The sequence below is a fragment of the Pterocles gutturalis genome, unplaced genomic scaffold (assembly GCF_000699245.1).
Source record: "Pterocles gutturalis isolate BGI_N339 unplaced genomic scaffold, ASM69924v1 scaffold5900, whole genome shotgun sequence".
In the NCBI taxonomy this organism is placed as follows: Eukaryota; Metazoa; Chordata; class Aves; order Pterocliformes; family Pteroclidae; genus Pterocles; species Pterocles gutturalis.
This window is the reverse complement of record NW_010143239.1, coordinates 1-14861: the sequence shown is the minus strand read 5'-3', so window position 1 is coordinate 14861 and position 14861 is coordinate 1. Positions and strand designations below refer to the sequence as shown.

The 14861-nt window shown below is 38.2% G+C and overlaps 1 protein-coding gene across 1 annotated transcript in view; it reads right to left on the bottom strand.

Moving 5' to 3' along the window:
- RARS2 (arginyl-tRNA synthetase 2, mitochondrial) overlaps nucleotides 1-14526 on the bottom strand; it is a gene marked incomplete at its 5' end in the record, with an annotated part of 35337 nt that extends 20811 nt beyond the window's left edge. The window contains 7 exons of the mRNA XM_010084647.1: nucleotides 2591-2667; nucleotides 6300-6383; nucleotides 7919-7974; nucleotides 9080-9177; nucleotides 10138-10221; nucleotides 13749-13854; nucleotides 14453-14526. Of these exons, the coding sequence (XP_010082949.1) occupies nucleotides 2591-2667; nucleotides 6300-6383; nucleotides 7919-7974; nucleotides 9080-9177; nucleotides 10138-10221; nucleotides 13749-13854; nucleotides 14453-14526 (579 nt within the window). The remainder of the gene's footprint in view (nucleotides 1-2590; nucleotides 2668-6299; nucleotides 6384-7918; nucleotides 7975-9079; nucleotides 9178-10137; nucleotides 10222-13748; nucleotides 13855-14452) is intronic.
- Between the last annotated feature and the right edge of the window lie 335 nt (nucleotides 14527-14861).

Below are 14861 nucleotides of genomic sequence, written 5' to 3'. Positions count from 1 at the left end.
AGCTCAACCCCGCCCTGCATTAATACATTCATTTACATCTAAAGGCCAACTATATTCCTCACTTTCCACATATAGCATCCTGAAAGCTCATGGAAGATTTTTTAAAAAGGCCAAGTACTATGTAAAAATAATTAACTAGTGGTTACACTATGTATTTAGACCCAAATAGTTCAACGCTGTTTAACTTCCAAATCTTTGTAAGAATTCTGATCCCCAAATCATTGCAATCTTGATAAAAAGTAAATAATTATAAAAACTTCACTCCCGCAATGTTCAGATGAGTTTGCCAACAGTACCTTGCTTGAATGGGTTCTGCCTATTTAAAAAAAAAGAAAAAGCTTCTACAGCAAAACTCTTGAACTTTTCCCCTTCCTTTTATGTCCCAAGATTTTGAGAGATTGTAACAGGCAGTACTGCTGACAAGCCTCAGAGATTAATGTTTGCTTAGTTCTGCCATGAAAAAGAAATTTGAAGTAGAGGGAAAATTCAACCCTTTCCAAGAACAATGTTCCCCCTCCCCCATCAGTAGCTTCATACATTCTAACACCCTCCCCACAATCTCTGATGTTATAAAGCAAAAATAATGCAACAGGCATATTTGCATCTGATTCTTGACCAAAATGGAACGTGCAAAAAGGTTGGTAAAGGTATGTTCGTCTATACATTTATTTATATATAAATTGTGCTATGGAAATTTTCTTTTTAAATGAACTACAGGAAAGATTAGTTTCACACAACGGCAGAAAAAAACCACCACTTTGAAACACATCTCAGTTTTTTATATAAACCAGGAATGCAGCTGAACAAACAGTTAAAAATTGTGAATATCTGATAAATTAATTTGGTCTCAAACAACTACTGTTTTAGAACTTTTCTCAGCTTGACTGGATACTCTACACTTGAAGGTAATATTTTAAATTCATAAAGCCTACATGCTCCTGCAATAGATGGTATTTTAAAGCTTTAGTGCAAAATTAAAGTATTCGAAATTTGAAGCCTAAGAATGGACAGAAATTATAAATAAAAATTAAAGAATAGGCAGCAATGCAAAACCACAAGAATATGAATATTTCTTGTCACCTCTTTAAATCAGTCCTACAGCTTTAAAACACCTCCACGTTGAGAATCTATCAGTTTTATTGAGCAGGCCTCAGGAATGAGGGAAAATTTATCTATGTCAAAGAAGCTGGCAAACTCTGGAGGAGCTACTCTGCCACATAAACAATCTGCCTAATATGTATTCAGCTGTAGGCTATCCAAGTATTCAAACAGTTTGTTCGTTTGCCAGTAAACAGATTTATGTGAAAGCTACCCTGTGACATACTGTCTGAACACCAGCATTAGCAATAGTTCCCATAACCAGCTCAGAGGGCGAAGCACAGCTCAGCTTTGTACCAAGAGAACACTTTGACGGTGCCACACAGGAATGCTGACAAAGCCCCATTAACACGAGATCTTTCTTTTAAAGGATGAGGGCTTGAACATCAGCCATTCAGAAAATTTTGTCACCTATCCTTATGATTGTTGGATTTGTGCAGGTAAGTGCGTAAGTGATGTTCTCTCACGTATCATACACGTTACACCCACCATGGCTGACTTACAAATATCAAAAAATTGACAAAAACCTGTTTTGCTCATAGCACTGTACGAAACAAGAAGTGACGTAGGAACTGGCAAAGAGGAAGAAATAAATACTAACTCAGATTTTATTAGGCACAATTGAATGGAGCAAACCAACAACCAAAACCATATTAGCCCTGGAAAAACAAGGCTTGTTAAACTACCTCGATCTTTATTGGTAACCTCAACAGTCTACAGAGACAATTTTGTCCCTGACCCACAGAAACACAATCTACAGCACGCGCACCATGCTAGTGGGCATGGTGGGCAACCGAGAAGGCAACCTCCCGCAACGAACCAGCCTTCCCTACTGCTGAAAGGCATTTCCTGAATGCCTGTCAGCAGAAACTGCACCTTCTAATGCTCCTGGCTGTTTCACACTCATGGACAAAATAAGAGCATTCTGCAGAGCCAGAACAGTATTCTGGAAAGTGATGGTCACTCCTCCTTATCTATATCTGCTAAGGTTTCACATTAGAAACAAAACACTTTAAAAATCCTTTTCCCCAGTTGAAATGCGTATTGAGCAATGGAAATTAAATATTCCTTATTCTAAAAATACTAGCAACAAGAGGATTTCTACACCATGCGGGCCACTTCTTTTCACAACTCTGGTAACCAACATACTAAGCACCAGAAGCAAGACTCCATGTCCACTGCAGTTAACACAGTGAGGTCAGTGGTCACCTATGCCCTCTTAAGATGAGATAGTTGATACCAGCCAAGCTGGCTGCAGCGGTAGCAGTAATCAATGCAACCTAAGTATCCATAGGATTACCTCCCCCTTACGTGGCATATTTTTCAGCCCAATGAAACCTGTTGCTGCTGCCGTGGCCCAGGCCAGCACTGATCCTTCAAGCAAGGTTGTTTAAATCCAACATGAGTCTCATCATGACCATTCTGTACAAAACTGACTACTTGTTAAATGGACTATTCTCTGAAGTCCCTAGTTGGTCTTCTCTCAACTTACCTCAAAAAGGTGTTGTAAGGGACTGGATTTCAGCTTTTCTTTGTTGCCAAAACGTTGGAAACCAACACCCAATAAGCCTTGAATAACAATTAAATACAGAGTTAGATAATAGGCCAGAGTATATTGTTTTGTTCAGTTGTTTTCATGAGTATAATCTCAACACTACATGTAATAAAACAAATGTCTTACATTTTTAGACAATATAATGGTGTATGCTACAAAAACAAAGCAAAAGCATAACCTACTATTCCACTGCATTAAAAAAACCCCCAAAACCATAATAGGTAGAAACCAGTAGGAAATACTGTGTTGATTTTTCAGTTCCTCACAAATGGAATTTGTGTTTCTGGACTTGTGGAGAAAATTCTCTTCTACACAGCAACCAGCTGTAAATGAGAAGCCACACAGTGGAAACTGTTGAGCAACACAACATGCTCAAAACTCCTTGTTGTGGTCCCTCCCTTAACAGTATTATCATTTCAAGGACAATACAAACTGGGACACAATATGGCATTCCACATACCACTCATGTAATATTTTCAAGGGAACTTTTTGCTGCATGCTGAGAAAGCTTTTTTTCACATACCCCATTTGGCTTTAGCACTTTCCAAAAACCATCTGAACGGGCAAGAAATCCAAAAGCCAATCTTTTTGTCTAAATCAAAAGAGCCCATTAACTCCTTCAGTAATCTAGCAAAATTAAGCCTGCAGCCTCTTAGATTTTCTGAGGCTGCTTTTAATGCTATCTTGTTCCTCTGAGCTGACAAGGACCAGGACTGATGGGAAGACAGCAGCTGAGGAATAGGTACACAGGTATCCCTTTGAAAAGTCCTCTGCAACTAAACAAATAGCGCTGTCTCAAGAACTTCCCTCTTGGAAACACTGAGTGTGATAGAAGGCATCACAGACTTTGGTAAGAAAAAGAAGTTAGGGTTTAGGAAATATAATCAGTCTAATCCTACTGAATCTTTAAGGACAGCCTGTTCTATGAGCAATCAGAACTTGATTTCTTTATGATCCCTCTTAGATATTGGTGTACCTACACATTCCACTTTTCAATGCTGGCTTCACACTCCAACCCCCAGCAAGACTGTCAGTTTTTGTGCAACCCAAACACATCCTTCCACATTTCTGTCTTCCCCAAACTATCACCAGCCCTTGCTATACTCACCAATTATTGGCAAGATGCAGCATATGTTGGGACTGATTCTGACTTAGATGTGCTGAATGGTTTCTAAACACAGAAGTTAACTTTCTCTCCCAGAGGGCACTCCATTGTATTTCTATCCCTACTCAGCTGCCAACTATCCCAATACCAAAAGAAATTTGTTCTCTTGGAGACATTTTTCTCTGTCGGATCTGTCTGAAATTGGCGAATGGGTTCAAAATTTATTAGGAGCAGAGTGACAGGAAGACAGGTGGACAGTGTGACTGCATAAGCTTTGTTACCTTAAGAAACCTGCCCCAAAACTGCCTAGAGGTTGAGGAGTTCTCTGCCATGTTTCAGCAAAGTATGTTTTCAATTATCACATTTTAAAGTCTCTGACAATAGCAATTGTAATAGAAATGCTGATGGATTGTTAATTATAGCACTGCTTCTGGGAAAGGACCTTTATAATAATATTCCTATGCTATAATTTTGTGAAGCATGACTACATTGTTTGCTATAAAACCTGTCATATATTTGAGCTGAGCCAGCCCAAACAAAGAGGTGAGCACCCATTTTGATAGAAAACAGTTGGGACTACTAGGTCAAAAGCATGGTTCTAGCAGTTGTGCACTCAACAACGTACATATGTAAATAACAGGCATTGTGATCTTTATACCTTCAGGAAACTTTGTATTAAAATACATAAAATTCCTGATACTTAGATTCGAGAGTACAATTTAGTATCTTCAAAGATAGACTGAATGAGGTCAGTTGAGAAGCCCTTTCAACACATTGCATTTCATTGCTTAATCGTCATTGCCACATTTATTCTACAATAACATAGCGATAAAATTATTTCTAAGGGGCAAAAAGGAATTAAATATGCAATGATGAAATTTATTGAATTTTAGGTGAACTCATTCTGTATTCAATTCCTATGAAACAAATCCTAAGTGAAGCAAAGCTCTGCTGTAAATTGTTTGATCAGAAACAGAATCAGGAAAGATGAGCTGAGGAGAAAATAATTTAACAAATGAAAAAATATTCTATTACTGCTCTCACAGGCATAAGAATGTTTTACTCCACTGTCTAAAACCCAGGAATTTACTCCAGAAGGAGAACGGGTAGAACTGAATAAATTTTAGTTATGTTATCTATTTGCTGAACCAGAATACGTAAATGCAGTATTTAGGAAGAGTATTCACACTGTGTTTCCGTTAATAAAATTGACTTATTAATATCCCCATGAATCCTCCCTGGAGAGGGCTGCCTAAGGGTTGGAATGAGCAAAGGTGACTGCTTAATAAGACACTGCACTTTGTGTTTTCCATTTAAAAATAGATATACAGACGCTGTTTTCAGAACCTACTGCAAAAGATGTGGGGGACTTTTATAGTTTTCACAGGTATACCAGCTTTCAAGGACGAAGAAATGGGCATGATGACATTCTTTAAAATGCCTAAAAATATGTCAAAATCCGTTTTTGGGGGGAAATTAGAAAAGAAGAGGAGAATATGGATCAATTTAAAATGAAAGATTAACGATAGATATCAACAAAGCTGTGAATCTTACGGATGGGTCAACCGACACATGTAAGGGATATTTACAGATCCAGCAATTGGACACAAATGATCTCTGGTCAGGGAATAAGTATCAAGCCATGCTGGGCTGCACATGAGAGGATTTTTCAGTCCTCACTTATCCGATGGACATTTCAGAAGAAGTAGGAGCATGTATCTGTGTGCATGCAAAAGCACATGCATACAGGATTGGTAGTCTAGGGCCTACTCACTTCCACATTCTCCACTTACACCTCTCTGTTACTGCATTTTAAAGGGAAACTGAATATTTTGGGGGAAGTGTTGGGATCTCTATAAAGATATAAACACTCTGGGCCTCAACTTGACAAAATGCAGTTGCTGTGGAAGTTAATTATGCTCTATGAATAATGAACTTGTTTCCAGAGGGAACATAAAAAAACAGATAAAGAAAACACCACAACACAAAGACAACCAAATATAAAATCTGCATTTTGTTACAATTATTGTAACAGGTGTGGCACAGGTAAGTTAGCAAGCTTACCACAACTGTTACACATGCAAAATCTGAATAAGGAAGACAGTATGACAGTAGACATGCAACAGCTATGATAATATGTATGCATTTGTCTGGAGGCAGCTCCAGAAGTCTGTTCAGCTACAAGAGCTCCGCAGGTATAACTAGCACACTCAGAAAATATTTATACTGCCCTTTAAAAATAAACCCCAAATTACACATACATAATCTGAGAGAGGAGCTGCTGAGGGATGGAGGCACTGTTGGGTAAATTTTCTCCTGTTATTTCTTGTACAGTAGCATAGGTCACACTACTCATGAAACAGTCTGGATTGTTTTGTGTTTATTTTAGGGACATTAACTACACATTACATGCATGGAAACACAATATCATCTTTTATGAACCCAGAGTGAACCCAATGGGCCTGCAAAAATTGAAGCCGGAAACCTAGACCATATCATACAGCAGAAAAGGGAACACGAGAAACAAATATGAAAACATACCAAACTGCATGCCCCAGTCACCAAGGTAATTTATTCTTGTTACTTCATGTCCCAGTGCAGCTTTGAGATTTGCTATAAAATTCCCTGGTAAGGAAACAAAATTGATATTATTATTCAGTTGTATGTAGTCTCTCATCCCAACAGAAGAGTTTTCAGTTTCTGTATGATCTGTATTCAAAATGAAGAAGTAAAGCAATCAGATTAACTACTTCACAGAATTCGCTGAAATACTTCACAACTGAAAGCAATCGGATTCTGAGAAGGAAAAGAACATCTGGGCATTTGAAAGGTGCCATAAAATGTCTCATACAACAGTGATAAAAACATACACATGCATGCACATGCATGCACCTACTGCAAAGTAAATGAACATGAAAAACACTTTTTAAAGTCTTCTTGTATTCTCACAAACATGTGGCAGTACACATAATTCCTGTTACAGTCAGGCAACCTCATACCAGCAGGTTAAAGAAATACTCAAATTCACAAACTGCTGTTAACTGTGACGTACAACGAAGAACATCAAGTCCTGAATCTCTGTATACTGCTGAAGCTCTGCAGTTAACACACCATGTGTCTGGTATGCTCTAAACTTACCGCATCACATAAGCATGTCTTGGTTCTAAATGTTATTGCAACAGAAACCCTTCATCTTTCTCATGAGCTTAGCTACAGCCATAGAATTAGAGACAAAATAACCCGCATGCTTTCCTCTATTTTCTTGTGCTTTAAGGGTACCTTTTATAATTACAATACTGATGTAAAAGAATGCTGAAAGCTTTCTCTTCTTCTGTTATTATAACACCATATTATAGCTTGCAATTACTTTCAATTCCATTCTCTGTAGTCAAATAATTTTCTTCCTATTGGACATTGATCTACAGAACTATTTTTGAAAGTGTTTTTTTCCATAGCAAAGGGTCCAGAAATGGAACATAAAGAGCCAAAAATATGTAATTTCACTCAACTATCAGTCCATGAAGAGGCAGAATTATTAACTTTATGTAATTAATAATTACACATGATGCATTAAATATAATTAAAAATAATACATTATTAGCTGCACAGATGGTGTAGGATCTTGTGCTAATGACCTACTGGTTTTTATTGTGAGAGAGGGAAAGGAAGGAGAAATTATGTTTTCCATATGCCATTACAGTACTGCACAACAAACTTATTAATTATTCCATTACAAATGACAACAGCTGTGTTAGTAATACTGGCATAAAGCAATTAACATATAAAAGCAAGCTTTTTGCAAGACAGCCACCAAGACATAACTACCTGACTGCTCTGCAGGCCAGTGCAAATCGGAAATTTAAAATTCAAAGGACTCTCATAACACCACAATGAAAACTGCCCTGGGTGTCTTTGTCAAACAATTTTAAACTACTCCATTTAATGTTCACAGTCATAAAACTATATTATGTGTGACTTAATCTGCCAGCAACACATCAAGCTCTTTTCTTCATTGTATAATGAGCAAAAGGTTTTTAATCAGCAAGCAGAGCCTGACACAGCTACTCCAGCAGAAGAGTGAAAGGTTAGCAGTGTTCCCCTGGCAAGTGAAGCAGGAAGACAAAGAAGCCCGTTTAGGAGGCAGTTAAATGCATACCTACCTATTATCGTGGAACGCAAGTGTCCTATGTGAAACTTTTTGGCGATATTAGGGGAGCTGTAACAAATTTTCACAAATAATGTTTGTTCAATGTACAAGACTGCCAGATCACCAAGTCAAAAGAAGTCAGCTCATGCATATAGCAGAAGAATGAAAATAAACCCACAATTTTCAAATTTCCCTTAAAATTCCCTGATTAGGTTCTGTTCTAGACAGCAAATTTTCCCATCCAGCCACATTTTCCTGCAATACCAGCTAACAGCCAGTGTTACAGGGAAAAAAACCCCACAAACAACCCCACACCAAAGAACCTCCCAAAATCCAACTGCACTAGTGACAAAGGACTTACACTACCTCCTCACTTTTTACATGTTTCGAACATATGGACCATTCTCCTTCTACCTTTATTAGAGATAAATCTCATACCAGAACGGAAGACCTGTGTACAAGAATCAGCAGCTAAAATCACATCTTATTCTGCCAACAATGGCCTCCCAAAAAAAGTCCACTGTACCCACAATTGTTTACCCCTGATAATAAAATGGAAGTTCAGCTATGAAAACTCACCCTCCAAACTGAAGCCTAGTGCTTACTTTCTCTGACTACAGAAGCCTCCAGAGAGAGTATAAGTGAACAAAAATATTTATACACAGAGATATGAGTCAGCCACTTTTTATTCCATGAGCAGGTGACTGTAAACAAAATTGCACTGGACAGAAATTTTGTGGCCAGCAATTGAGAAGATTTAGCAAGACAAATGTCTGGCTGCTTTAGCAAGTTAGGGAGCAAAGCATTATGGTGAAAAAATAAATGGGTTAGTGGCTGAAAATTCAGATGATGTTTCATGATAACAAAATAAAAGGAGCCTCCTTAAAAACTGAATGCTACAATGCACTAAATGAGAATATTCTTAGTGGAGGGCAATGTGAGACATGAACTCTTTAAATACCAAAAAAATATTCTGGGAAAAAGCCTTAATTCCCTAAATATAACTTATATTCTACTTGGTAAATATACCAGAGTATCAAATACAGCTGAATATAATACTGTCAATATGGTTTAACTTCACAGGCATCATACATTACAGCAATCAATATCAATCAGCAAAATATCAATCAGCAGACAATGCAATTTTCTCAAAGGACTCATCACGCACACTTACCTGAACTCAATCACTGTCTTTTGTCTAGGCGCTGCAGAGAAAAGTTCACTTTTCACTCCATACTCTGAGCCATCTTTCAACACCTGCTGCAACACAGTCTAAACCACAAGGAAGACAGACAAAAAACAAAAGGAAAATATGTTTCAATAACAGAAAGCATGATCAGGAAAACTGTTTACCAATCACACAAGAATCTGATCCCACAGCCTTTATTCACATTAGCAATTAGGTGGCTGGTCTGCCAAGCAAACAAGATCTCATGCGGATGAAAACACTGTTAACTTTTGAAAGCTGTATCTGATCAATTAAAAAGTTGGAGAAATTATAGGCAGAGGTTTAGGTGAAAATCAAGGATGATTTTGTTGGAAACTTAAAAGGAAGGGGAAAGCTTATTTTTTATCATTTTTAGTTACATAACATGAAAGGGCAAGAGAGTAACTGGAGGCAATTGGTGGGGACCTTATGTAAAGTGAGAGGGTTCTCATGTAAATAGGGCTCTAACCAGGACCCTCACCTCTCCTAATTCAGGTAACACATTTTAAAATAAAAAGGGTACCTTGTGGAACTATAGATTTGGATGAAAAAGTAGGAGAGCTTATGAGCAGTAAACTTGAGTAGAGAATTTACCTCATTGTGCAGCCAAATGTTCTCACATACCATACCTCCGGGCTCCCTCAAAAGTGACTTCTTCCCACAAGTACATCTTATCTAGGCACACTTTGAGGTGTTTGGCCATTTCTCTGAAATTCCTATAGGAGTCCTGTTCTATATACAAGATTTTTGTCGAGCAACTGATTGATAGGCATGCCTAAGCATTAGCAATTTGCAAGAAGAATGGGGCTTACCATTCAGGGAAACAGGACTACAAGCCTAAGTGACTCAGTGGAAGTTCTGATAGGAGGAAGGCTTCACCAGTATTAGGTAAGACCTGATTTCCTACCCCTAATTCACATGCGGTTTTACATAGAAAATACCTTTCTAAGACAACAGTAAGCATTCTATACTTTTATATTGAGAAATTTATTTATACCTTAATGCACCTGAAATATAGTACTCACCTTTGCTAGTATTTTCCTGTTTATTGTAAAGTTCACTGTTCCTGGACCGGCACTGATTTCACTCACTACACCATCACATCTTAGCTAAAAGAACAAAACAAAACAGAAACCCTATATGAGAACAGCTAAATTGGAAAATAGTAATTCAATCCATTACAAATATTAATTTAATCCACTATAAACAATAAATGTTATTTATTGGTTTGAAGCAATCACAAATGGATCATTTAACCAATCCTGTTGGAAAAGGGAAGATTTTATTATTTCCAATTCATGCTTAATAGCTCTGAATGTAACTCAGCCTGAAACGTCACACATATGTTTTACTTCAGTCCCTGCATGTGTGCAGTCTGTGTTTTATTTTGACTGGGAGCAGTAGCTGATCTCTTTGTACACACAAAAGCTGTAATACATTTGGCAACTTACACAGTACCTGACAGCACTTTAAAAAAGGAGGGGGGGAACCCATCAAGACCAATGCCTTAAAGAAAACCTCAGATGTAAGTTTTGGACTGCTGTTTCTTGAAGTTTCTGACTTTAATTACAATGTTCTGCAGTACCCAGTGATACAAAATAAAGATGGTAAAGGCAAATTGATTAACAATTTCATTTACAATTTCCATAAGACACGTTTTGAAAATTCTGAACCCACAAAGAATATTTGGGCACCCGACTCTTAATGTCAATTTTTGTCTCTTCACAGGCTGCCAGTTTTGGATCTCAACCTGTCAGTTTGAGAGTTTCTTATTAAACAGGATGACTTTCATTGCCAAGAAATTGTCTCCAAAAAGAAAAAAAGAGGGATGGAAACCACATAAAAGATGACACAATCACTTTATCACTTGGTTAGTATCTTTGAGAGAGGCAAGCTATACCTTTCTACTGAAGCTCATCAGCATGAAGAATAAACTCTATTCCCACACTAGGTCTCCAGCTTATGTGCTAACATAACCAGGAGATGAAATCATGGTCAGCCTTGAAGCTCTTCAACCTTCACAAGCTCCAGCAACAACAAATGCCAATGTTTATTCACAAGGTACATTAAAAAGTATTTCTTGCATTGACTCTGAAATTCCAACCTTTTCGTTTTAAAAAAGGTCCTTTTTACTTATGTTATGGGGCAGAGAGAAAACAGAAATTCCCACTGGACTTTCTCCATACCATTTGTTCTGCTAATTGTTGTTCTACATAATCTGTCATTTGTCATCTTAGTGTTTTTCATCTCCCTTTAATATGAGTGCTTATGGTGCCTCTCTGTAGGTTTAACAACCTCTCCTCCAAGTCCCCTGTGGTTCTTTAGTAACCAGATCTCCCCGTGCCTAAGGCTTGGACCAGAACGACACTATGCCATACAAGGACATAAAAAACCCAGGACACAATGTCTCCTCCACAAAGAACAGTCCAAAGACTAAACAAGAATCAGCCAGCCAGATCAAATCAAAAGCCCACAGAAACAAGACAATTGTGACCTTTCTGACAGACAATTCTCAGCATATCTGAGCATGTTACATTTCATTTAGTATCACGTTATAGAATCATAGAATGGTTTGGGTTGGAAAGGACGTTAAAGATCATCAAGTTAAAGATCATCAAGTTCCAACCCCCCTGCCATGGGCAGGGACACCTCCCACTAGACCAGGTTGCTCAAATCCCATGCAGCCTGGCCTTGAACACCTCCAGGGTTGCCTTACTATTTAGGCTATTTCAGTCAACAAGAAATACGTCCATCTCTTCTGCCTACCCTAAATATCTGTATTTCAAATATTGCGACCTATTTCCTCAGAAGTGACTAAGAACGTACTATTGAACCTTGAGGCACTCTGTCAACCATTTATCACGACAAAAACTGATCACTGTCTACATTCTTCTGTCTCTCTGCTAGTTTTTGATGTATTTTTTGCTAATTTCTGCACTGCTTACCTTCTTTGTGGATGACATGATCAGTCTAAACAAATGACACTAAATGCATCGCCTTTATCCACTACTCAACAAAAACCAGTCTAAGAGATTAATGGATTTTTTTTTCCTTTGTCTAACCAGCATTGTCTATTCAGTTTTGGGGATTATATTGATGGTCTATTCCTCTTTACTGTTACAACTGCTCTTCCGTGTGAAGATGTAGCGCCAAGTCTCACAGTTTTATTTAATGAGCCACAAACAATAAAGGAGAGAGACAATTTGCAGTTTTCTAATCACTGGGCACAGCTGCTGTTTTTAAAGTGACAGACTAGACACAAGGGAAAAAAACATTGTTACCATGATGTTAACAGTCATTGGAACAGATTGCCCAGGGTGGCTGTCCAATCCTTGGAGGCACTAAAAACTTGGTAAGATTTCAAAAGTCCTGGGCAACTTCATCCAAAACCCCTCAACAACCTGCACTGGGGAGACTGGAACAGACAGCTTCCCAAGATCCTTTCCAACCTGAATTATTTTATGGTTCTAGATCATGTACAACCTGAGCAACCTGATCTAGTTGAAGATGTCCCTGCTCATTGCATGAGGGTTGGACTAGATGGTCTTTGAAGGTCTCTTCCAACACAAACTATTCTATAATTCCATTAGTTTTAAGTTGTTTCAAAACTTTTGGTTGTACATTTGTACACCATCAGTTCTTCTTTCACCTGAGTCAGAATATTCATCTGTTACAAGAATGCACTCAGGAGGATACAGATCTCTTCAACAACTCAGCAGTGAAGAATGAAATGGAGAAATAGTTTAGCTTCTCAGTAGTATTACAATTGATTTTATTTGTCCTTTTAAACTCCTGATCATATAGCAACCCAACTGATTCCTTCTCAAGCTTGCTCTTTCGGATGCAGATGAAGAATCTTGGTTGCGCTTTCATTACACAATGTAGCTCCACTTTGCAACCAACTTTGTGACAACTTCCTAGTTTATACTCCTCTTCATTGGCATCAGCAACACATTTTTAGATTGTAAAGGATTTTTTTCAGCTCAAGCAATTCCTCAAACCGTAGCATTACCTTTCTGATCCCACTTTTGTTCAACTTTATGCATGCCAACTTCTCCAAATTTTTATTCCTTCCCTTCCTTCAAGGTGTGTGTCACTTCTCTAGACCTTGTTTTGCATGCTGCTTCTTTTTTTTTATGCTGCAGTTAGTCTTAACACCTCAGCTACTGCCATTTCCCAGACTAACAGACCTGAAAAAATGATGTTCTAAGAAACCTCAATTTCAAGCAGCTAAGCATTTGAAAATCTGGCCTGTCTGACCCACAAGCTAAATTTCTCCACTGCCATCCTGGTGCTGGCTTTTGCCATCTTTGATTTTTTCAAGCAACTGCATACTCAATTTTTTCCTCAAGTTTTGGGCAACAGTACAGACCGTGGCAAACCCTTTAGATACCCTCCCAACTTTACAAATATTATTTACTCTCAAACTATTTGAAAACAATAATTTCACAAGAACCTCAACTAAAACTGCCGCTCAAGTTCCCTGTGAAGACTCTGTATACAATTACACTAGGTGCAGTCATTAAACTACTCTGACCCAAACAGATGAATGGAGAAAGAATAGCATTTCTTGTTGCACCTCTAGTCTGTAAGTTTGTTATTTCATCAAATATGTAAGATTAATGCATTAGCATACCCTTTCAGCTAGCTTCTCAGCTTGAAGCTGAAGATCTTGTGCTAAGGAATTACTAGAACTGTCTTCTGTTACAGAAGCAATGGAAAGCTGGAAATCAGCAACATGCCTGAAAAAAAGAACAGATAAAAATCAGAAAAAAATAATGTTGAACTGATGGTGAGATTTGGCAGATCCAAGCTGACTCTGCATGCGACAACTCTAAGTGGCAACCATAAACCTGAAAGTTCACTGTTTAGAAAGCTGCAACAGAAAGCCAAATATTACCTTTGCTTTAACTAATACAATCAGAAAGTAGACACCATGAGAACACCATTTCACAATGTAAAAAAATTATGCTCATGAATAAATGTAATTTACTTGCTAACATCATCACACCGCTCAAGCAGGACACTTTTAAGAAAATCCATAACCTCACATTGGTTCTAAGCAGTTTCACCTTCAGACTGTTAAAGCTGAAACATTTCCCATTCAACCACTGCCTATAATTTGTACAGCTTTTTAAGCAATTGTACTTGAGTTTGCTTGAAAAAATACAGTGATTTAATCAGATTCAGGTATCTTCTTATAATTGGATTGCTCTACTAGCTTAGGTTTTTTTTTTTTATGTCTTTTTCCATAAAGTCCTGTTAAGCTCTTGCAATAATAAGCACAACAGAAAACAATAAAACACAACATAACATTGTAAGATAAAATGCAAACACTACCGTTTTTTGGAGACAGGAACTGCAGATATGGATTTTATTAAGTTTTCTGGTGGCAGACCCAAAACCTTTGAAAGCTAAATTTGAAATAAAGAACAAAGTGGCATAAACAAAAAAATTTCCAGGAAAAAACACTGCTCCCCGTTTAAACACTCGTGGGGGGTGCATCGCTTACACCCGCACCGATTAGTCAGGGGAGAAGGAGGCTGACACCACGCCACGGCCTCACTGACCAGGTACCACCGGCTGGACTCTCGCCAGGATTAAGAGTTTCCCGATTAATCGGTCACGGCCTGAAGCCCACGGGGAGGGGAAACCGAGCTAACGCCTGGCTGGACGCCTGCTGCGGGGCCGGTGGCTGGAGGGACTGTGAGCGGCCTGTGAGGGGACCGTGAGCGGCCTGTGAGGGGAC